Consider the following 24,602-nt stretch of genomic DNA (forward strand, 5'->3'; position numbering starts at 1 on the left):
CAGCTCAGCCAGGGAGTAGGTAGTAGGTGGCTCTCTGCTCCCCCACAGTTAGGTCGGCCACATAAAGGTGCAAGCAAGCAGGGGGCAGGAGTGTGGCCCTCATGGAGCGCACACTCAGCTCGGCTTGAAGAGATAACATACCCATGGATTTTTAAACAGGAAGGTGCGGTCAAGGCTGAATGAATTCTTTAGAGGCACTAAATTTCACTAAAATTCCAGGTACCTACCATGGCTGTTGTCGTTCAGAGTTTCCATCTCCACATAGACCCCTTGGATCATTCTAGAGGGAGAATGATGCCTCTCAGAATGTATCTGTTCTGTACCCAGAGCCTTGCCGCCTATCTGTGGAGTTCAGTGCCATTATCAGGATATAGGTTGGTTTCTAGCCCTCCTAGAAAAAAGGAAAATACTGTATCTTGTGGTTCCTTGAGCTCTCATTTTAAATTGTCTACGTATCTATTATGGCCTCAGTATCTTGACATATTACAAACATTACTTGTTTATCCAGAATCATAGGCAACTTGAAAGAGGGTTAACATTGGTTTCTCACTATTCAGAATACTGTCACAATCCAGCGAGATTTAATGTTCTAAGATTGAGGTGAGATAAGATAAAGAAACTTTTTTTGCATGTTTGAGAAAATCTGAGTTGCTCTGAAAAATATCTAAAGCTCTTTAACCTTTTTTTCTTCTTTGTTCTCTTCTTCCATTCTGCTTCCACATTTCCCACTTGTCTCCTTTCCTCAACTCTTTTCTCTTTTTCACACTAACTAAGAAAGGCCCCGTAGTGGTCAACACACACCCATTCGTTAATTCAGGGAATTTCTTTTCATTTTACTTAATTTATTTTTATTTTTCAATTACAGTTTATACTCAGTGTTATTTTGTATTAGTTTCAGGTGTATAGCACAGTAGTCAAACAATCATATACTTTACCAATCAATTAATTTCTAAATACTAGCATTATAGTAGCTTTTTTGCCTACTTACTGTATGCTGGACATTCTGCTAAATGTTTTATATGCAGTATTTAATTTAATCCTTCCAAGTCAATAAGCTATATATTACTGTTATCCCTATGTTACGGGCAAAAGGCTTAAGAGATTATGGAACTTGCCCAAAGCGCAATGGCTAGTAAATGAGTAGAGACTCAAACCCAGTGTCTGACTCCAGAGCTCAGGGGGCTCACAGAGAGTGAGCTGTCAGTCAGTCAGTGTCACCAAGACACTTTCAGGTGCAGCACAGGAGCAAGGGCTTGGTATCTGGACTTAAACACACTTAGATTGAATCTCAGCACTGCCGCTTATCGCCATGTAACTCTGGGCAAAAGCATTTCCTCTCTGAGCCTCAGTCTCCTTATCTGTAAAATGTGGGAAAGAATGTGCAGGGTTATTGTGAGACAGTATGTGTAAATTTAAGCCTGGCACATACCCAAAGTTTAATAAAGTTTACTGGTAGTATTATTTATGGGAAAATTAACATCTGCCCCTCTGCTATCAGCTTCATTTAATTACAAACATATTACAAACTATCTTTGTATCCTCCATAACCATTGGGAATTTATCATTTAATGACATTTCCAAAGATTCCTTGAATCCATCCATGTCTTCATTCTGCACAGTTCTAGAGGTTAATAACAAGTTCTAAAGTGTTCTACATGATGTAAAGGAGCATTATGGAGCACTTCCATTTAATGGTTCCCGCGTGATCTTTTTTCGGCCGTTTGCCTAATACCCTAGGGCTTCATTAGTACTTTGGATATTAGTCTAGGGAAGGAATCCCTGAGAAACTGATGGAGTGGAATAGAGTATTCCTCAACCACGTGTCTTCTGATTGGAGCTCCTAGACTGCTGGACATCAAGCTCAGGGTTCAGAGACCTGGTGTCTTCACTCAGCCTCTGACCTTGTTCAACTAACTTAGCCTCTCTAGTCTCACGTGGCAAGCAAGTAGTGATTTCACCGTCACTCCCAACTTTTTAAAATTGTCCTGTGAAAGGCACTTGAAAAATACGAAGTGATACAATTCAGCAGAAATGAATCTGGTGTGTGCGGATTTGATTTCCTGCATGAAATTTTATATTGAAGGAATTTCTTACTGAAAGTGCAGCATATACAAAAGGTAAAGAAGGCATAATCCTTTTTTAAAGTTAGGGCCCAAATTGTAAGTTTTTAAGTTATGCTCCAAAACCAAGCTCAGCAGCCACAAGGTCTGAAGTTTAATGAAGATTTCTTCCTTCTTCAATTAGGAAATGGAAGATTTTGTTGATCTCTGAGATAAAGTTTCAGTACTTGAGAAGCAGCATAATCAAAGCCAAGCAGAGATGTCAGCAGTCCACACATCAGCTCCGGCTCTGGCAGTGTCTGGGAGCTTAGTTAATGGCTTTGGCAGCTCTCAGCTTGTTTTTGTATGCACTGCTTTCTCATCTTCATTTAGCCAAATTGACTGCCACATATGCAGTGGCTTGTGTTGATAAATAGTTGTTGACTCTTGCATGGAAATGCCTAACTTACTGGGAAGTATGGTGATTTTTCTTGATTAGCCTTTCTCAAATATTTTTTACTTGGATCTATAGCAAGAAATATGTTTTATATCAGAACATATGTGTATATAAAGTTGTATATACACACACATAAACATACATACAAGGTCTGTCCAGAAGGTATCCAGCCATGTAGGTTGAAAAATAGAGACATTTATGAAGAAGATAGGATATAAAAAATGTACATAAATGCTTCAGTCCCCTTCAAAGTAGGCACCTTGGGACCTCACACAGTTCTCCCAATCACCATCAGCTGTCCCATTGTATTTTCCTGAATCTTATTGATAGTCTGAAATCTCTTCCCTTTCAAAGGTGTTTTTAGTTTTGGGAAAAGCCAGAAGTCTCAGGGTGCCAAATCTGGGCTATGGGGGGACTGAATTACCTGGGCGATTTGATGTTTCTCTGCACAAGACATGATGCATGAGCAGGCACGTTATTGTGATGAAGCTGCCAATCACTCATTGCTTCACCCCTGAAAGCCTTCTGAATCACCTGAATAGTTTCTGCAGAGGGATGTTCCAGCTTCACACAAAATTTGATGTAGATTCATTGCTCTACTCAGTCATTTTGAATGGGACAACCACACAGTACACATGCTCACTCAACAGCATCTACCACCCACACTGACTAGTACAGTGAAGCCGTCATTGTTCACACATGAGCATTCCAGTCCATTCTCCTTGATTTCCTGGTTACATTGATGTCACACAAACCATCCTCACTGTATTAACAGTGGTTGGACTCTTTTCAGACAGACCTTATATAATCTGAAAACAAAAATTTCATGAAATAATACTCACTCGATTTTGTATTCCAGTCTATTCTCTTCTACTTAGTTTCCGAGGACTCTTGGTTGTGGCCCACTAAATTGATTGCAGGATCCACTACATGGGCTGTCACCCACTAATTGAAGAAAACTGGCCTGGGATTCCCCTTAGTGGAAACCTCCCTGGAGTTCACATGCTCTTGAGGGAAGATTTACACACTCTTTCTAGCTCACCCCACCCTCATGGACACACATACCATCATCACACCATTGCCGCTATCGCTAAACCAGCAATACCTTCAGGTACACAGAGCGCCATCAGCTGATCATAGGGCTTTTTTCCCCTAGTAAGACTCCAGTTTTCCTCATAGGCCAAAATCGTAAAAACTGAAACTATGCATTTGAAAAACCACTTACTAATTTCTGTCTGCTAAATTTACTAATTCCCCCTATTAGCTGGTATCAGAAACTTAGTAATTCCTGTGATATGCCAGTGCTAGCTCAGTGCTCTGCACACAGTAGGACTGCAGTAAATATCTGTTCATCAGTCCTAGCAGTCCCAATTATGCACCTGTGGAAACAGGGCTCTTGCAGAGGTAACGCTGACCTGTGCTAGACAGAATAACACTGCTTTACATAGATGGGCCAAGTTTAACAGACAGGATATGAAGTTGTAGGATTGTTAGGCAGAATAAGAGTCCAGGTAGGGCATACATTCCTGAATATACAAGACACCAAGAGAAGCAGACAAGCAAAATGCAGGGCTAGCAAAATCTGAATCTGCTGGGACACAGTTGGTCAGCAACTAAAACTGTCTTTATTTGTATCATTGGCCCACAAGTCTGAGGCTCTCTGGGGCCCATCTGACTTTGCCCCTCAGAACTTTAAAGGAGCCTCAATGGCTCATGTCTTCTCTGATATCCTAGAAGTGTGTCTGAAGGCAGGTTCACGTGTTTTGCCCAGATCTGAGGCAAACATTTAATGTGTGAGTCAAAGGTGACTCACACATTAGTCACCTTTTTCAGAACATCTCACCGAGACAGGCCACAGGATGGCAGTGGGGTGGTGGGTATTGGGGGCGCAGGTTCTAGGGTGCCATTCCCTCTCCTTCAGCATTGCCCGTCCTGGGAAGAGGGACCTAGGTCCTGCCACGAACAGATGGAATGACTGGGCTCTCTTTTACCGACATGCAGAATATGCTTTTGCTTCTTCCAAGCCCTGAAGTTCCTTACTTTTACTAAATAAGTATGATGCTAACAAAACTAGTGTAATTTGGAGACCAAAAAGGAATGGAGAAAGCATAATGAATATAGCTAATAGATTTATGAAAAGAGTAGTAAGTTTTATGAGCAAGGGTATATAGTCTAAACTTGCCTAGCTTTTTAAAGAAACAAGTTTATAGAATTTCAGAATAGGAGGGACTTTGATCATAATGTACAGTTTAGTCACCCCATTTTACAGATGTGAAAACTGAGGTCCCAAGAAGCTAGAACATGGCACAGGTGACTACATAGACATAGATCTTTAAGATTCTGGGGCATGTTTCTTCACTTTCACACAACTGCTTGAAATGAGCATTTCTCCTCATTGTTAAGAAAGAGTGTCCACAATTAGAGAAGATTCTACAGCAGGTCCAGTCTGCTGTGCAGGGACTGCTCTGCCATTGGGGCCGCAGGATCCAGCAGATCCAGTGGTGCTTGAAGTGTCACTGACAGGGAGGGATGCCCTTGGGAGCCTTTGGCGGATCTCTCAGGGAATCACAGCATGGGCCCTTACTATGTTGAAGCAAAACCTTGCCCTCCTCTGCAGATAACGGTGCACCTTTCAGAAACAGCCTTTGTCTTGCTAATGGGCATTAGTGAAAATTGAAGGCTTAACCATGGGCCACCTGTGATTAAGAGCTGCCCATCATGAACTGGGTGTTGTCTGACCCACCAGCCATAAAGCTGGGTGTGCGCAGCAGCACTCCCTTATCAAAGGAAAGTGGCGTACACGGAACACCGGAAACGAGAAGAGGCAAGGGAGATTCTCCCCTAGAGCCTGCAGAACACGTATGGCCCGGCTGAGAGCTTGACTTTGGACTTCTAGACTCCAGACCTGCAAGAGAGTCTGCTTCTGTTGTAAGCCATCTGTGTTGTTTCTAACAGCAGCTCCAGGTAACTAATGCCCTGGGCTTAGCTACAGCCCCAAGTCTTTTTTTTAATCTGAACTATGACAAAGATACCTCATTCTCATTCTGGGTTGTACACTGAAGTTTTTTAGATGAAGTTTATGACACAAAAGAGGAAGTGGTATGTATGGTATCAGGTTCAAGCAGGCCTTGAAGGCGCAAGTAAGTTACGTGAAGAAGCTGCTCAAATGCCCATGGTCCCCACGCCTGCCACACTCCGTTCCCTCTCCCGGTCTGCTCTGATGACCTCACAGAGAGCTCCCCACGACTAGTTGACTGAGGAAGAGAAAACGCAGGCCTGGCTCATGGATGGTTTTGCATGATCTTCAGGCACCACTCGAAAGCTGTACTGCTGGAGTCCCATTCTGACAGCAGCCCTGAAGGACAGTGGTAAAGGGAAATTCTTCCAGGGGTCAGTGCATCTGACTGTTCATTTTACTTATAAGGAGAAATGGCCAGAGGTGCAAGTCTATAAAAGTTCATGGGTAGTGGCCAGTGTTTTGGCTGGATGGTTGTGGACTTGGAAGGAATGTGATTAGATAATCTGGTGACACAGAGGTCTGGGAAAGGGGTATGAGGATAGACCTCTCCAGATGGGCATAGAATTTGAATGTATTTAGTCTCATGTGAATGCTCACTGAAGGATAACTTCAGGAGGCTTTTAATAATCAAGTCCATTGAAGGAGCCATTCTGTGAATATTCGTCAGCCTCTTTACCTAGCCACTGTCAATGGGCCTATGAAAAATGGCCATGTTGTCAGGGAAAGGAGTTATTCATGAGCTCAGCTACACTGACCCACTCACCAAGGCTGACAGAGACCAACAGTGAGTCCTCAACATAGCACCATTCCCTGGGGTGATGAGCTCCCTACCTGATGCAGATTCATTACATTGGACCACTTCCATCATGAAAAAACAGTGCTTTGTTCTTACTAAAGTAGATACTTACTTCAGATATGGATTTGCCTTTTCTGTATATAGTGCTTCTGCTAAAACTGTCATCCTAGAACTTATGGGATGCTTTATTCGCTATGATGGTACTCTACATAGATCACTGCTGACTGAGAAGATTGATAGGCCACGCTCATGGAATGCACTGGTCTCACTTCATTCCCCATCATCTTGAAGCTGCTGGCTTGACCAAATGGTGCAACAGCCTTTGGAAAACTGTTATGGTGCTAGCTAGGTGGCAATACTTTGTAGGGTTTGGACTGAGTTCTCTGGGATGCAGTATAAGTCAGTATCCAATCTGTGGTGCTGTTTCTCTCATACCCAGGCTTCGTGGGTCCAGGAATCAAGGGCTATAAATGGGAGTGACTCTGTTCACTATTACCCTTAGTGACGCCCTAGGAAAACTTTTGCTTCTAGTCCCCTTGACTTTAGGTTCTGCTTGTCCAGAGTTCTTAGTTCCAACGAGAGGAATGTCTTCGCCAGGAGACACAACAGTGATTCATTCCATTGAACTGGTGGTTGAGACTGCCAAAAAGTCCCTTTGAGCTCCTCGTGTCTCTTAATCAACAGGCAAAGAAGGAGGTTACTATACTTACCAGAATGATTGATCCTAACCACCAAGGGAAAATCGGGCTGCTCCTACACAGTGGAGGTAAGGAAGACTGTCTAGAATACAGGTGATCCCTTCAGGCATCTCTAGTACTCTCATATGCTGCAGAGTAACTAAAAGCTACAACAGTCCAATTCAGGACAGCTCATGGCCAGGTTCTTCAGGAATCCACGTTTGGCTCACCTCACCAGGCAGAGAGCCACAACCAGCAGAGCCCCTTGCTGAGGGCAACAGGAACATGGAACAGGTGGTGGGAGAAGATGACTCTGCAGCCCAGCGACAACCACATGACCAGCTGCAGAAACAGGGACTCCGGCAGTTATGGGTATTTCTTCTTCATTCTGTTATAAATATCTGGGGGGGGTGCATGTATAACAAATATTTTATTTCTTCCCTCTCTTATCTCCTTACAACCTGACATAAGATGTATTAAAAATGAACTTTGAACATATCTCAGTGTATAAGTTATAGGAGAAGGGTGAACATTGCCCAAGAACTTGGCCTTCTCATCTGGGAAACATGTTAGTGTGTTTTCAGAGGCACGTGGGACATTGGTATTATGTCTGTGGAAGTTCCATTATTTTGTTATTGACTCTATTAAGTGTAGTTTAAGGAGATGTGTATGGGTGCCAAGTTGACGAAGGATGGAGTGTAATGATATTTGGATGTGTCGACTTGGCTAGACTGTAGTCCCCAGTTATTTAATTAAACACAAATACTGTTTTAATTGAGCTGTTGCTCTGAAGGCATTTGGTAGATATAATGAAAGTCCATAATTAGTTGATTTAAGTAAGGGAGATTTTTCAACACAGTCTGGGTGGGCCTGTGAACTGAAAAGCCTTAAGAACAGGCCTGAGGCTTCCTAAGAGGAGAAATTCCACCTGGGAACAGCTGCTTCACCCTCTGCCTGCAAATTCCAGGTGCCCTTCCTGCTGACTTGCTCTATGGATTCCAGACTTGCTTAGCCAGCCCCCACCTGGCTTAATCAGTTCCTTGCCATAAATCTCCTAATATGTTTCACATATATACATACACACACATGACATCCTACTGATCTCACTTCTCTGATTAAACCCCAATCAAAACAGCCTCCAATGTTCCTACAGCTTTTGTTTTATCCATGGTGCTGTCAACTGGGCCTGCACCAGTCCTGTGGGTGTCGGATGTTCAGTGAGCAGGACTGAAGGAACATAATGTGCTCGGACCTCCTGTGGAGGTGCCCTTCGTTGGAGTAGCTTGCTGCTGCACTAAGTGTGCGTGCAGGTCACGGTAGCAGGCAGCTCCCCCTGCCATTCTTTTCCACCCAGAGTTGGCTGCTGATTCACAGCACCCTCGGAAACTCTAGCGGCAGAGATTGGCAGTGAAAAGAATCAGCACCCACACATCTTCCAGGGCGTGGGAGCGATGTGGCCCAACACAGACTTCACGTTAAAAATCATAATCTGCCTCTGTTACTATTTCTAAATACTGTTTCTTTTGAATTGTTATAAAACATAACGGGGTTCTGAGACAGACCAATGGAGAAAACCAGAAAAATTAAAAATTGATGTGGTTTTAAGAAACAGAGGGCCGAAGAAACAGCCAAGTCACATTCATTGATAGATCCTTGCACAGACCTAGGGAAGTACAAACACACTTCAGTAGGTTCTCTTTAGACACGTACAGTCAGTTCAGCTATAATGTGACATATGCATTGCTAAAAACCAACCCATATTATGCAAAACCACAAAATGAAACCAAGGGCTGATGGGGAAAAATGGGATAGTAGCACAACACAAAAATAACATGTATCAGTGACATTTTAAAATGATAGGAACCTTACTTTAAAAATGTGCCAGTTTCCACATGTTAATAGTAACAAAATCCATAAATACTACAATAAATATAGCATTTTTACCTTGGAAATGAGCTCAAGTTTGCCTGTGGACTAGGCAGTCATCGGAGGGCGACAGCTTGTGAGTTACTGTGAGGTGGTGGGAAGAGGTCATTGGGGATTGGAAAGAAAGCTGTGCATGGGTACCTCATAACACAAGTGGCAGTCTGTGGTAACTGGTAGGTGTTTGGGGTGTATGTGTGGGTGAATTCTTTGTATTTCTACACACCTCAGTTCAGCTGGGTGCAGTTTGCTGCCTTCCCCTTGTGTTTTTTTCGTGGATGAGATAGCATAGATCAGTCACTTTGGAACAGGTTTGCATGAAAGCAAGTGTGTGACTGTGCAGCTGTCTGTACTGTGTAGCGAGATCGCCACAACCACGGTTCTTTGTGAGTTTGGCACAAGTTCATCTGGTAGCAAAACTCAAGGGGAGTATAGATGTCTTGCAGAAATATTGCATTTGGTTATAAAGTGCTGCCATGGCTCCCTGCCCTGGCATCTAAATATGCCTTTGTATTATCTGAAAAATTGTGATTTCTAAGATACATCTCACCTTCAGGGATCAGGACACAGGGAGTCACATAGGTGTGTGTTGCCGTGTGTCAGGCATCACCATGGGCACTGGAGAGGCGGAATAAACAAGGCTTAGTTGTCCCTGCTCTCAAGGCACTTGTGGTCTGTGAGAGACCACACTCTTTGTGGTATTGTAATAGGCGTCTGCACATGCGCAGAGACCAAGGAGGTGTCCTTCTCCCCAGCTGGGGTGTTCAAGGAGGGCTTTCAAGAGAATGTGACAGCTGGAATGAGTTTGGGGAGATGGTTGGGAGTTCCCTAGGCAAATGGAGAAAGGCATTCCAGGTAGGAGAACATGATTAAAGGTGTAAAGACACAAAATCATATATCAGCAAGTCCAAGGTGAACTCGATGCCCTACAGCTATCATGTGCGTTTGCTTGCTGGGGCTACATAACAAAGCACCACAGACTGTTTTCTCAAACAACACAACTGTTTTCTCATGATTCTGAAGTCTAGAAATCCAAGATCAAGGTGTCATTGGTGTCTTCTACCTTGTAGATGGCCATCTTCTCCCCATGTCCCCAGTGGCCATGCCTCTGTATGTGTCTGTGTCCTAATCTCTTCTTATAAGGACACCAGTCATATTGGATTAGGGCCCACCTAACGGCCTCATTTTACCTTAATGATCTCTTTAAAGGCCCTCTCTCCAAATATGGTCACATTAGGAGGTATCCGGGGGTTAGGGCTTCAGCATATGAATTGGGGGGGACACCGTTCAGCTCCTGACACCTGGTGTGGCACATGGAAGTATGAACAAGGTACACAAAAACCAGAGGGAGGTGTGATGAATTATCACTGGGCTTGGGGACTTGGGAAAGCTTCAGGGACCTAGGTCTTTGAATAGAATTTCATCACATTGAGAATGAAAATGACATTGCTGGGTGAGGAAACAACGCCAGTCCAAGCTCTAGTCCTTCCCTAGAAGTCTACAGCACATGCCGTAGCCCATCCGCCCACGTGCCCAGGGTCTGGTGTTCCGGGTACGGCTGCTCACCCTTCTCTCTGCCTGGAACTGTGACCTGTGGCTTATGACAACTGCACTCACTACCACCCCAGGCCTCTTACCATTTGTTCCTGGGACCCCTGCCCTTTTCTGAGAGAGTGTTACTGATCCTGTCTCTTGTTGTCAGAGTTAGCACAGCAGCATATATCTTCCCCACTCCATGCTTTCCCAGAGGGGAGAACTGTCCCTTCTTCTCCTGTGTGACTGGACAGGCTGCCATGATACCCTTACCCTCCTCTCAGTCCTCAGCCTTGTCATCTCCTGTCACCGAAGAGCACAGCCCATCTGGCATGTTGCCAACTCCTCAGTCTTTGTTGAAATGTGCAGGGATTGTGGAGTCCAGTAAAAATGTGATGGTCAGCACGAATTCATATATTACAAGGTATCTCTAGTGAGCAGTCTTTTTTTAACTAGATGGTTCTTTCTCAGAAGTATTCCAATGTTCCAGAGCTAAGAAAGGCATTGCAAAATTCCCTGTAAATAGTAAATCAGACAGTTGCTATGTTCTTTATTTTAATATATGCTATTCATATATGTTAAGTATACATGTTTGAAATCAGAACTTGACCTAAAACATTAGGTTTGTGTAACCAAAATGTTTCTGTCAACTCACTCAGGTTCACTGAGCTGAGTACTCTGGCATGTAGGGGATGTGTATATGAAATATAGGGTGCCTACAGAAACTGAGAGATGTCTGAAAGAAACAGTGAAGGCTAGTGTTTCCAGAGTATGTCCAGAGGAACACAAGTCATGATGGAAGTCTAGACAGTCAAGTTCCCATGACCAGATTGGTTTGGGAAACACTACACGGTCTCTGCTCTTTTGAAGAGCAGTATTGACATCAGCATATTAAAGACTGAAAGGTCTCACAGTAAAGAAACATATTTAACTTTATTTTACCTGGAATCTCAAGTGTACTGGTTGGTCTTGGAATAAGAACCCGGTACCGACCCACAAAGCACAGTCTGAGAAACCCCAGACTCAAACATTTGTGATGCTGCAAACAAACTGTGATAGGAAATTCTGTTTCTTGTTTAAAAGCATACCATATAAATAACCCAATGCAGAGGAATTGCATGCTTTCCTTATTATTTTAGGTTTAGAAATAAAAATGTAAGAATTGCATCCTTATGACAAATGGAAAATGATCACACTTGCTTGACTTGCCCAGTGATTTTTAATTTTTAGAATCTTCTATGTAAGCTAGCAATTATGATGATGCAGCCAGAAAATGGTAATTATGTCCATGAAATAATGGATAATGAGCACTTTTTTAAATGAAAAAAAAATCCCTAAAGTCATTATTGGATGATGAAAATAAATTAATTCATTTCAGTACTTAAAGAATGATAATTACCATGCTCCCTGAAAGCAGTATAAATGCATATATAGGTTCTTTCATGTGAAACATTACAAGACAAAAATGGTGAAGTATTAAGACAATGTGGCACCCACTGTCTTTTCTCCCATAAATTCACTCTTACATCTTACGATGGTGCATTGCCAGAGAGGCTGGTAAGCAGATGTTTCATAGCTTGTAAGAGATGGGATCAGGATTTGGGCCAACTATTCCTATCTCTGGGGCCCATATACTTAACCCCTAACTAGAGCTTCAGCCAATTAAAACAACAATTTAATACAACATTTCTTCCTTCCCCCTCTCTGCTTCTCCCCACGGCCCTAACCACCCAACAAGGGTAAATTTGTGTTGTAAAGTTCGAAAACGCCATTGTTAATGTCGGAGAACACTTTGCTAAGCTACACTCCCTCTCTGTGGCAGTTGTTTTGGGGAATATATCACATTAACATTTGCAGAAGTGATGTTTCACTACACTGTTAAAGTTGCTTTGATATTTTAAGCCCCATCTGTACAAAAATACTCACAATAACAGTTGGTATTTTTTTCGTCAAGGATATGGCTTCTAGTGATGACCGTGCACTTGAGCCAGTTGATTCCGTGGAGACAGACTGTTCATTCAGCCCCCAGTTATAAATTGATCTTAAAATAGTTTGTTTAATGCATATTTCTAGACACAGCTCAAATTTTTATAGTGGTTGTTGTGGCACAGAATTGTAAATGTTTCATAAAATGGAGGTACTTGTTTTTATGATGTGAGAGATTTAATAATGAACTTAGACAATAAAACTGGGGGATCAAGTAAATACGAGTATAACTCCGTATCTGATTTATGAAGTTTCATTCCCTGTTGATGTTGCTCAGTCACAATTTGCTGTGTGAATGTAGGGTGGGCCTCAATACAGTTTCTGGGGCTTTTTATAAAGTTAGTGCTGGCAAATTAATTAATTGCCACAGTTGATAGTAAAAACGTCATAAAAAGAAACTTTTAAGTTTTATTCAAAATATAAAGATATTTCTGACAGAAAACATATTATTAATCTTGAAAGCGAGGAAGGGGAAAGTTACTTTTTATAGCCAAGATGTGACCAAACACTAAGACTTTGGAGCAGACGTGTAAGCCTATCTCTTCTGACCCCTCCTCCAAAGAGAGATGGGTGTTTCTCGTGGTAAGAAGGAGGGGTTGTTGGATGGGGAGTTCAGGTAGGTTTTACTGTTCTTTTATCTTCCTGATAATAATCAAGGCATTGCTGAAACAGCCTCTCCCGAGTACTTCTGAGCACTGTGCTACCTGACATCTGGACTTTGACAGGTCTTCCAGGACAGTGGGTGTGCACTCATGCCAAGGCACTGCCCTGTAACATGCGGTGCAGAGTGCCCCGGTGCCTGGGTCATGAGCAGTCCTCAGACGGGCCAGCTCTGCACCTGACTGACGGGACCACCCGCAGGAGGCCGTTCTGTGCTTGCAGGCAGCCCGTCACATTCTCTGAGCCAAGGCTTCCATATCCTGGCACCCTCCTCAAGGCCGTTTTTGTCCTGGCCTTGTCTTTGTGTTCAGCTCTTCCCAGGCTCTCTTCATTTTGTGCCCCCCCCCCCAATATAACCAATGCAACAAATATTTAATGTGGTGGCTGCCACCGTTCTGGACATGAGGCAATACAATAGACCAAGTTGCCCATTAGTTAAACACATGGTAACCTGTTCAAGAAACTGTAATCTGTGTCTAATAATAGTTAACTCCCTTGATTTCAGCTCAGCTGAACACTACCAACTCCACCTTGAGTTTAAAGCAATTTTTTTCTGTGAATAAATTCTGAACTAATCTAAAACTCTCTAGGTAGCTTAAAAGCTGGAGTAGTGGGCCCAGACTTGGAGTAATGATGTCATAACTGATGTTTGTAGAATTTCACTGTGCTCTTTTAGAATATTCCTGATTAGAGAATTTGGGTTGGGGTTAGATATTTTTGTAGTGGGGAAAAATTGACAGTTGGTATAAAGGGAAAGAGGAAGAATTTATCTCAGAAATAAGTGAAATACAGCATAAATTGCTGTTTGACCATTTATAATGATGCCCATTTATAATAATAGTGTCATTTACATATTTTGAGCCTTGAACAGTTACAAAGATTCACTTGTTTCATCAGTCAGTGCCAAAGACCAATTATATAATAATGTAATGATACCTGTAACACCTTATAGAAATTTTCTAATTTAAATTTTTTAATGGACTCATTTTAGGTAAGGTCAACCCTTTTAACACTGGCCTGATGTTCTTTGGTGGTCTTCAAAATCCACTGATGGTAATTTAAGAAAATTACTCATTGGAGATTTTGCTCATGGGAACCAGAAGTAGGTATCATGAAAATCTTGGGCCTATACTCCTGAATAAGTCACCGCTGGAAGTAAACAAACATTCTGAAATCAAACCTTCCAATTTTTAAAAATTTTCACCACTTTTTAATGATATTGTCTCAGTTGTATTGCACACATTGTCTTTTAAGTAGCACGCAGTGAAACCGAACTTTCTTGAGGACTACATGCCTGGCACGAAGCCTTAGGTTTGGGAGGTGTCTCGCGTGTTCGAGATCTGCTTTCCTTTTAAATGCCATCTAACACAGCACTGCTTCAGGGACCTCCGAAGTCTGAAGGTCTGTTCTGCACCTGTACTAGGGACCCCAGTGTATGTCTATTCGTAACTGATGACCACATTACCTGCTTCCTCGCTGTCTCATGCCACTGCTTAGAACAAAGTCGTCCAAAGCACCTCCTCCTCACTTCAAATTTTCTCTCAGAAAGGCCAGGAGTGAAGATCACCAGAGGAAATGAGACGACCGCCTTAAACGTCTTTAACCTCACTGTTATACCTAGATCTCCCTACAGACTCCGGCAAGCAAAGTTCTGGGACCTCTGACACTAAGTTGGAAGCCCTACCTTTGTGTTCTTTGCAGGTGTTTTTCTGTTCATCTTGTGCATTTTCAAGTTTCCTTTTCCCTGGCTCCAGCTTCAAAGATATGTTTCCCATGACACAGAGAAGTCATTTCATCTCTCTGTGCCTCAGGCCCCTCATCTGTAAAACGGGGGTGTTAATGGCTGTATACCTTACAGAATTGGGGTGAGGACTGAGCTAATATTTGTAAAGTTCTTAGAAAACTGATGCATAGTAAGAGGTAAATAATTCAAGAAAAGAACGGCCTGACCACTGGATAAGTGGTTCTTTAATCTTGTTAAACTAAAAGGCAAGGCCTGAGAAGATGCTTCTGTTATGGGATGATTTATACTTCCTTTTCCAAGGTAGGACTGGAGTGATGTGGAGGAGTTTGTATCTGAAGAAGCAGAACTGAAAGAGATTACCTAAAATATCTGTAGGAGCTGCTGGCATGAGCCTGGGTCCTGACCAGATGAAGTAATAATGTATGGAAAGATGTTCGTAGCAATTCTTTTGGGGCTCTTCATCGTAGTTTTAAAGGAGACAAGAGATAAACCAGAAATATATGGGCATGGAGGGAATTGGGGAGCAAAGCTTATACCAAGAGGTAGCAGTTTCCTTCTGTGTCTAAAAGCTGAAACAGAGTGATTCTCAGAAGACGTTATATACGCATGTAACTTGTCTTAAACAACTGTCTGGCTTACGTGTTTTTCTTTCATGGGAAAGGGCATGGGCCATCTGCTTTGTTAAAGAAAGCAGACACCATCTCTGTCGGCCATGTGCAAGGGGGTGCTGCACCGGCCACCATGAAGCTGGGAACCCCTTCGGGCTGCCTCCAGGTGCTTCTTGGGAGCCGGGAGGCAGAAGACTTGCTGTGCTCTTGGCCTGTGTCCACCCGACTGTGCAGGAACAGGGGCAGGCCCTGGCATTCCTGGCACAGGGCTCAGTCGCACACTCACTCTGATGGCTGCCCTTTGCCCCACCTCCCTGGGCCAGAGGCAGCTCAGGTGTAATTTGCTCTTAGGCTCCGAGGTGCAGCCCTGTCAATCTGCAGCAGGTGTTTGTCTTGCAATCCACAGACAAGAAGAAGGGCAGCAAATTCCAGCCTTTTAAGAAGTTGTTTGGCAAAAGGAAAAAGAAAGACACTTCATCTTCCCGGGAGGCATCAGCAGGAAAGAAGAGTCACTCTCCTCAGAGCATCAGCAATGGAACCTTCTCCTCCGACGAGGAGGCCCTGGAGGACAATCTAAGGTAAGAACTCACACTTTCTGAGGGGGAGGGTCTTTGGCGGAGTTCCGAGGTGGGGTGAGGCAGGAGTGGAATCACAGATGTGTTCGTTCCCTCTCCGGGAAGGTGGAGGACTTTGGGGTACCTGGTGTGTTCTGCGGAGAAGTCACCTGGGGGAGACGGTGGACAGGTGTGGCCTCACTCCCTGGGGGAGCACAGAGGTTGCGCCTTCCTCCCGCTGCGCTCGCAGTGCTAGGAGGCTGCATATCGCTGGCTTAGCTCAACAGCATTCCTTGGATTGAAAAGGACCTTGTTTCCATGTCTCGTTGTTTGGCAAAGAGAAGGGGTGGTCATAGATTAGCTCTTACACCTGTATCAAGGACACGGACTGCTCGGACACAGGGTGGTCACCCCTCATACCCCTGGCCATCTCTAGTGACTTCCAGAACCTGCCTGCGATAAGGTACCAAATTCTTCTCTGTTTTCTGTGTTCCCTGCTCCCTCGCTCAGAACAAACACAGGCACTAAATCTGGCCATGGCAGTGTAAAGAACTCAGAAAAGCAGGGTCAGAAGGTACTTTCTCACCTGAGTGCTGGGAGCTGAAGGCGGAGTCAGAGATGGTTAAATCCTGCTGTTCACAGCTTAGAAGTCAGCTCCTCTGAGAAGCCTTGCCCACTGCCCGATCTGATTCACTTGCCCTCACCTGTGTTCCCCTGGCACCACGCGCCTGGCTCCAGCTGGCTCTTGTCACTTTGTATGGAAATCATTGATTTGCTTGTGTGTCTCTCTCACTCGACTGCTAGTTCCATGAAGTCAGGGACCAGGTTCTATTCAGCCTCATCTTAAGTGATCAAAAACTGTTTCCTGTGAATGCCTGGCACTGCATAAGTTGCCCTAATGTAGTGCAGGGGGTCCTTGAATAACGTTTGCTTCAACACCGTTTAAGGATAACGTTAATGAGAAGAAAGAAAGTGACTCCCCCACCAGGCCGTTGTCTGCGTGGGTTTCCGCCCCAGCCCCAAGCTGTGCACGTGAGGCGAGCTGGCTCGTCTGCACCGCCCCAGGCTGAGTGAGCGTGGGTGTGAGTGGCCCTGCCACGGAGGGGCGTCCTGTCCGGGTTGGGTCTCCCCTCATGCTCTGAGCTGCAGGAACAGGCTCCAGACACCCACCACCCTGAACTGCAACAAGCGGGTTGGGAAAAAGGGATTTTACTCATTTTATTAATCTTTTAATAATAGATTGCTCACATTTATTTCAATGTTTAATATTAGAAGTATTGGGGGTCTTTACTTCAGAAATTTAGTGATGTTCTTGTGACCAGAAATATAGACCTTAACTCTTGTTTGTATCAGCCTGTAGTAAAATTGGTTTCATTATGTGTTGTTTTGCTTAAAGTTGCAGTTTCTGAGAACCAGTCCACAATGTGATGTCCTCCTGTACATGTTGAAGAGGGAGATAATACAATCTATGACGTTTTTACCATATTTCAAGGGCACAGACAGAAACATCCTCTGTGGTGTGTATTAGTAAGCAAAGTCTTGTGGGCACTACAACTGAGCACAAATTACAAAATCCTCAGGCAAGCAGTACATCTAAGCTCTACAAGTGCTCACCAACAGCCTTACTATGGGCTCTTGTTGATAAGCCTACATTTATGTGACATATGCTGTATCTTATCCTGTCTTTATAATAAAGTTGGAAGGATAAGCTTTGGACAAAGGGTTTTTTTAAATGTCTCTTTAGCTCTAGCTGGTCTGTCTTGGTTGGTACTGAAAGGTCATGGGTTCAGTTCCCAGTCAGGGCACATACCTAGATTGTGGGTTCAGTTCCGGTCAGGGTGTGTATGAGAAGCGACTGATGATGATGTTTCTCTCTCAGATCGATGGTTCTCTCCATCTTTTCCCCTCTCTCTAAAATCAATAAGCCCTCAGGTGAGGATAAAAACAAACAAACAAACCATCTCTTTAAATATTTTTAAAATAAAAAATATGGGAATATACAAGTCATTTAAAATACGTATTCCACTTCTTGGAAATTGGCAATTGCCGTATAAATTCACCCACCAAGTAAATATTACATTCATTGCTTGCAGTACAGCCGAACTTCTGATTACTCGTGCTGTTTGCAGATGGAGAGGATGAAAGATGTTTCCAACAATTCGTATTTTCAGTTCCCGCTCCATCAATCGACATGTTACTTTACATTGTGTAATGATTTGCAACATTTCAGCACCTTTTACTTGCCATCGCCAAAATGGACAGCTCTCCCTAAAAAAACACAAGAGTCCGTTAACATGATCTTGGGCGGAGGTTCCAAGGAGGCAGGGTTCCGTCCAGCGTGAGGGAGAATTTCCTAATTACTAGAGCTGCCTAAGAATGGGGAGACTGGGTGTGTCAGCATGGGTGGGGACCGGTGCAGGGAATTTTGGCACTGGTGAGCATTTAAAGGAGCTGAACTTTAACTCCAAAAATTTGTAATTCTAGAAATGTCTCCGTGGCCAGAAATAGCTCATTATTGATCTGCTCCCTCTGCCTGAAATTTCTCATTTCCTTTGGGCTTTTAAAGCATTCTGTTCTTTTTCTAGGTTAGAAGCCTTTGTTTTTCCTAGGCTGCTGCTTTTAAATTATACATGCCTGTGGGAAAAGCTAAATATAAATAGTAAAACATGATCAGTTTTTTACAACTTAATGTAACTTCCTTTATTAATTGCATACAACTAATATTGTGTTTTCTGAAGTATGTTAAATGGATGTTAAATTTTAAAAGGAAGAGAGAGTCATTTTGGCAAATGGGTTTGGGAAATACCTGGCCAAAACGAATTAAATAGGGTCCTTTACATAGGACTTTGGAGAGCCTTCCCTATGCTAATGTACCCAGGAAATCTGCAGGAGGAAGGATGTAATATAGAGCACTTCCAAGATTGCTTTAACCACAAATGCTTTTTTCATGGAGAATATCCTATAGCATATATTAAAGCTGCCACTTATTGAATGTATTACAATGTGTTGTATATAGATGAACTCACAGTATTTGCTAGGACATCTGAAATTGACATTACTATCCCCATTTGAAAGATGAGAAAACTAAGGCCAGAGAGTGACTTGGTGGTAAGTTGCTGAATCACAATTCAAACAGTGAAGAGCACCTTCTTAACCACCCACTGTTTTGTGGCAGCCTCCCTAGGGGAGCTACTTCTGTGGCCCTGAGTTGTCCTGCTGGTCCTGAGTCCCCAGGCTCAGGTCTTTTCCTGCTTTTTGCTACCTGACTGAGGCTCTCCTACTCACTGGGACTCTCGTCCTGCATGCAGTTTTCTGCCTCACACCCAGCACCCACTGTATTACGCACAGCCACAGCACTGTCTAGTGGGCGTCAGCTCTGCACCACAGTGAGATGAAGGGGCTCCACAAGGGAGAGCTCAGTCCGGGACTGCAGCTGTCAGGGATGGGTCAGGAACGAGGAGCCCTGGAGCTGGCTCCAAAGGGTGGGCAGGATTTGGAGCAGCTAAGAGACAAGGCACAAACAGTTCAGATCTGGAACGGCAGGAGCAGAGACTTCCACACAGAATGACTATGGCAAATAGAATAGGAGGGAGCTTTCCAGCTCACTCTGTGAAGCCAGTGTTACCCTAATACAAAAACTAGACAAAGACCAAAAGCTACAGGTTACTATCCCTTATGAGTATAGACATAAAAATTCTCAACAAAATACTAGCAAGCTGAATTCAGCAACAAATAATTCCGCTGGATTCAGCTGAGTTATATATACACACCATGATCAAGTGGGGTTTAGCCCCAGGAGTGCAAGGTTAATTTAATGTGCAAAAATCCTTCAGTATAGTACACCATGTTAATACAATAAGGGACAAAACACATGATCATCTCGATAGAAGCAGAAAAAGCATTTGACAGAAGCCAACACCTTCTCATAATAAAAGCACATGAATAGAATAAAAGGGAACCTCTTTAGCTTAATAAAGGGCAACTTCAAAAAATCCACAGTTAATATCTTACTTAATGGTGAAAGAATAAATGTGTTCTCCTCAAGATCAGGAACAAGACAAGGTGTTTATTCAATATTGTACTATAGTGCAGATTAAATCTGGGACAAGAAAAATAAATAAAAACCATCAGTCTTGCCAAAGAAAAAGTAAAACTATCTCTGTCTGCAGATGCCATGATCTTATAGGTAGGAAAACTCCTAAAAAATCCACGAAAAGAACTATTGGACTAATGAGCAAAGGCAGTCAAGGTTGCAGGATACAAGATGGGAGTTGTGGTATTTTGGTGATATTTCTGTGCACTAGGAATGAACAATTTAAAAATGAACATAGGAAAATGACTTCATTTGCAATAGCGTTAAAAGGAATAAACTACTTAGGAATAAATTTAACAAATGAATGTAAGGCTTATACCACAGAAATGACAAAATATCACTGAAAGGAGTTAAAGAAGCACAGTGATAATGCCAATGTTCATTGCAGTGTCACTTACAATAGCTGGGAATCGGGGGCAGCCCCGGTGCCCATCAGTAGATGAGTGGATGGAGAGCCAGGGTGAATTTACGCAGTGGAATACCACTGGGCCATAAAAAAGGGAGTCTTGCCTTTTATGATGGCATGGATGGACCTGGAGAATGTTACGCTGGGTGAAGTGAGCCAGTCAGAGAAGGACAGATACCATGTGATTTCACTTATACGTGGAACCTAATGAGCAAAATAAACAGACAAAATAGAAAAAGACTCATAGACAACAGAGTGAAAGCTGTCAGAGGAAGTGCGCTGGGTTGGATGCTGGGTGAAAAAAGTGAAGGGATTGAGCAAAAAAATAAAACGGATTGTGAACACAAATAACAGTCTGGTGGCTGCAGGAGGGATGGGGTGGGGGATGTGAAAGAGGGCAAAGGGGGGATAAACAGTGACAGAGGGGGCTTGACTTTGGATGGCGGACACACGGGGCAGCATATGAGTGGTGTACTAAGGAGTTGTGCACTTGAAACCTGTATCTTATTAGCCAGTGTCACCTCAATAAATAAGTTACTTAAGCATAACTCAAAAATAAAGGAATTTAAGGAGTTCTAAATAGATGGAAAGACACCCCATATTTATGGATAAGAAAATATAATGCGAAGATGGCCTAATTGACCCAATTAGGGGCAATTTGGTGGCCCAAATTGACCTACAGACTCATTACAATCCCTAACCAAATTTACCTGCCTTTTCTGTAGATGTTTACAAGAGGCTTCTAAAATTCATATGGAAATGAAAAAGACCCAGAATAGCTGGAGCAGTCTTGAAGGGCTCACACGTTCTGAGTTAAAAACTTGCTACGCAAGTACAGTCATCGACACAATGTGGTACTGGCCATATAGATCAATGGGTTTGAGTGAGTCCAGAAATAAACTTTTATATGTCATGATCAGATTATTTTTAATAACAGAACTTGGACCACTGGTGCTGGAACAATGGACAGCCACATACGAGAGAATAAATTTGGACCCCTTTCTTATACCAGTCACAAAAATGAACTCCAAATAGGTAGCAGATCTAAATGGGAAATGGAAAATTATGAAACTCTTGAGAAAACAAGGAAGTAAATCCATAACCTTGGACTAGGCAATGATTTCTTAGGTACCAAAAAGCATAAGTGAAAAAAGAAAAATCAATAAATGGTTCTTCACCAAAAATAAAATTTTTGGAAGTTATTTTGGAAGGTGATCTGACTTTGGGTGGTGGGCACACAATGCAATCACAGGTCATATGTCACAGAAATATACACTTGAAAGCTGTACTGGCCAATGTCACTCTAGCAAATTTAATGAAAAAATAACCTTTGTGCTGTATACCATCAAGAAAGTGAAGAGACAATTCTCAGAATGGAAGAAAACGTTTTTATAACACTTACCTGATAAGACTGTATTCAGAATGAATAAAGTACTCTTATAACAATATAAAGAGACCAAAAAAAAAGAGCAGTTTTAAAAATGACCAAAGGATCTGTATAGACGTTTCTCCAGACCTATAAAAATGTCCGTTAACACACTTGCTCAGCATCATGAGCCGTCAGAGACATGCACATCAAAGCCACAGTGAGGTATCACATCACACCCATTAGGAAGGCTGTAATATAAAAGCGACAGTAACAAGTACTGGTGAGAAGGTGGAGAGATCGGAACCCTCATGCATTGCTGGGGCAGTAGAAATGGTGCAGCTGCCTTGGAAAACAGTGTGACAGTTCCTCAAAATAGTAAACAGAGTTACCACGAGACCCAGCAATTCAACTCCTAGATGTGAACCCAGAAGAAATGAAAGCATATGTTCACACGAACACTTGTATTGATGTTCATAGCAGCATTATTCATAATAGCTAAAGAGTTGAAAGAATCCAAATGTCCATCAAGAGATATTATTTGGGGAAAAAAATAATGAAATACCAACCCATGTTATGACATGAATAAACTTCAAAAACATGTTGCTAATTGAAAGATGCCAGTTAAAAATGACCACCTATTGTGCGATTCCATTCATACAAATACCAAATAGGCGTGCTCACAGAGACAAAAGGATCCATGGTTGCCAGGCACGAGGCAGGGTGAAGGTGACTGTTAATGGGTATGGGGTTTCTTTTGGAGGTGATAAAAATCTTCTCAACTTAGGTGGGGCTGATGGCCAGATAGTCTTTGAATAGACTAAAAAATCACTGAAGTGTACTTTTAAAAGGCTGAATTTTACGGTATGTGAATCCCAATGAAGACTTTTTAAAAAGGGAATGGAGGTGGCATTGAAAAGGTCACGTCTGGCTGAGGTGATAAGTTCACACTGGCAGGGAAGCGTAGGGGCTTACTTTTCTCCCCTAAGACCTTAAAATAGGAGTTTGAAATTTAGGATGAAACAAGAGGGGATAGCATTGAACTAGGACTTCGTAGCAGAGTGGGGCAGGTAGCGTGAAAGGGCCAACAGCTGCTCCTATTTGCTTGAGGTTTTGAGCAACTCTGTGTGGTGGGGTGGGGGTGGGGACTTGGTGGGGGAGAGGATATGGGGAAAGAGATACAGGTCATGTTCAAAACCGCCTACTCAAACTATATGGCTCTGGTTGACCCCACGCACGCCACCACCCCCAAAAGCTACTATAAATCCTGCTCTCTACGTCCATGATACACTTATCCAGTGGACACACACAGATACCTATCAATGTTAAAGGTTTAAAGTAATTTTTAGTCCTGCTCTACTACCTTCACTTTACAAATGGGGAAACTGAGGCACAACTAGGTCACAGTGGCATTAGTGTTAGAGGTGTCACTAGAATCCAGGTCCGCGGATTTTGCACATGGTAACCCTTGTATCTGGACCGACCCCATCCCCCATCCTCACATTCATCCTTCATTCTTTTGTACAAACGTGCCTTCCTCAGGAGAGCATGCTTTCTCTGACCCCCCGGCCTGCTGAGGCCTGCCGCCATTGTTCTCACCGTGCCCTTGCCCTTTCCCGAAGCACAGGCCTGAATAACTGGCCTTTCACTGCTATTCTAGCCTCTAGAATGGTGCCTGGCACACAGCAGACATTCATTTATTATTTGTTTAATGAATGAGTGTATGAATACTGTTCTTTTTACCACTGAATTCTTCTCATTGGATAGGTCATTGTACATCTGATTTATCCTTCAGCTTCTCACTGTGGTGAAGAGTATCAGTGTGCCTCGGACCTGCTGGAAAAGGGAAATTACACAGCTGGTGTAATGAGACAGCGTATCACCAATGAACTGAGAGTGAAGCTCAGTTCATTGCTCCCTGATTGCTGGCATGTGCCTTAGGTCACTGGGCCTTCTGCTTTGCAGAAGATGAAGTCAGGAAAGACTTACTTTACTTGGTCATTTATCCTCTACCCATAGGAACTGGGTGTGTGCTGAAATTGAACAGGGATTAGAAAAGAGATACGGAAACCATTAAATGAATAAAAATTGGGTACAAAGCAGGGGAATTAATCAAACTGGGCTGAATAAGTCTAGGGGGAAGGAAAGTTGATGAATCGGTTACAGCAGTTATTGGAGATACAATTTGTGGGGGAGAACAGACTGGGGGCCAGGGTCCTCTTTTGAGTTCAGCACTTTCACTCATGAGCTGTGTGCCCTTTGCCGAGCCGGCTCCTTTATCTGTTATATGGATATGCTATCTCCTAGGATTATTACGAGGACAAAAAATGCATGTGGCATTATACTATCAGCTCTAAGATAGCACTTTACAAATACAGGGTAATATTATTACTGAGATAAAGAGGAGGTTAATAACTACCATACTTTGCCATGTATAATGTGCACTTTGTTGCCCAAATCTTTGAGGGGAAAAATAAGGGTGTCCATTATACATGGAAATAATGAGTACACACCATGGGCATCATACTCCGTGTATAACGTGCACAAAAACTTGGGTGCACATTATACACAGCAAAATACAGTCATTTTTTACTTCCAGAGCATAGACCAAGAGCCAGCTGATTCAGATGATGGATAAAAATGTGTATGAAAAGATCTTTCTCCAGGCGGGGCAACTGAGGCATGGGAGTTAGTATGAAGCGCCCAGAGTCCCTACTGATTGCTTGTCCTGTGTGATGCAG

The 24,602-nt window shown here is 43.0% G+C and overlaps 1 protein-coding gene across 11 annotated transcripts in view; it reads left to right on the forward strand.

Moving 5' to 3' along the window:
• CRACD (capping protein inhibiting regulator of actin dynamics) overlaps positions 1–24,602 on the forward strand; it is a 251,949-nt gene that overhangs the window by 187,694 nt on the left and 39,653 nt on the right. For 10 of the 11 annotated variants that reach the window (XM_053654947.1, XM_053654944.1, XM_053654950.1 and 7 more), the window contains one exon: positions 15,849–16,020. In XM_053654947.1, coding sequence (XP_053510922.1) covers positions 15,849–16,020 — 172 coding nt within the window. Of the gene's footprint in view, positions 1–15,848; positions 16,021–24,602 lie in introns of those variants that run through there. The other variant, XM_053654954.1, reaches the window with a different exon arrangement.

The sequence above is a fragment of the Artibeus jamaicensis genome, unplaced genomic scaffold (genome assembly GCF_021234435.1).
Source record: "Artibeus jamaicensis isolate MK-2021 breed Jamaican fruit bat unplaced genomic scaffold, CSHL_Jam_final contig_889, whole genome shotgun sequence".
Taxonomy (NCBI): Eukaryota; Metazoa; Chordata; class Mammalia; order Chiroptera; family Phyllostomidae; genus Artibeus; species Artibeus jamaicensis.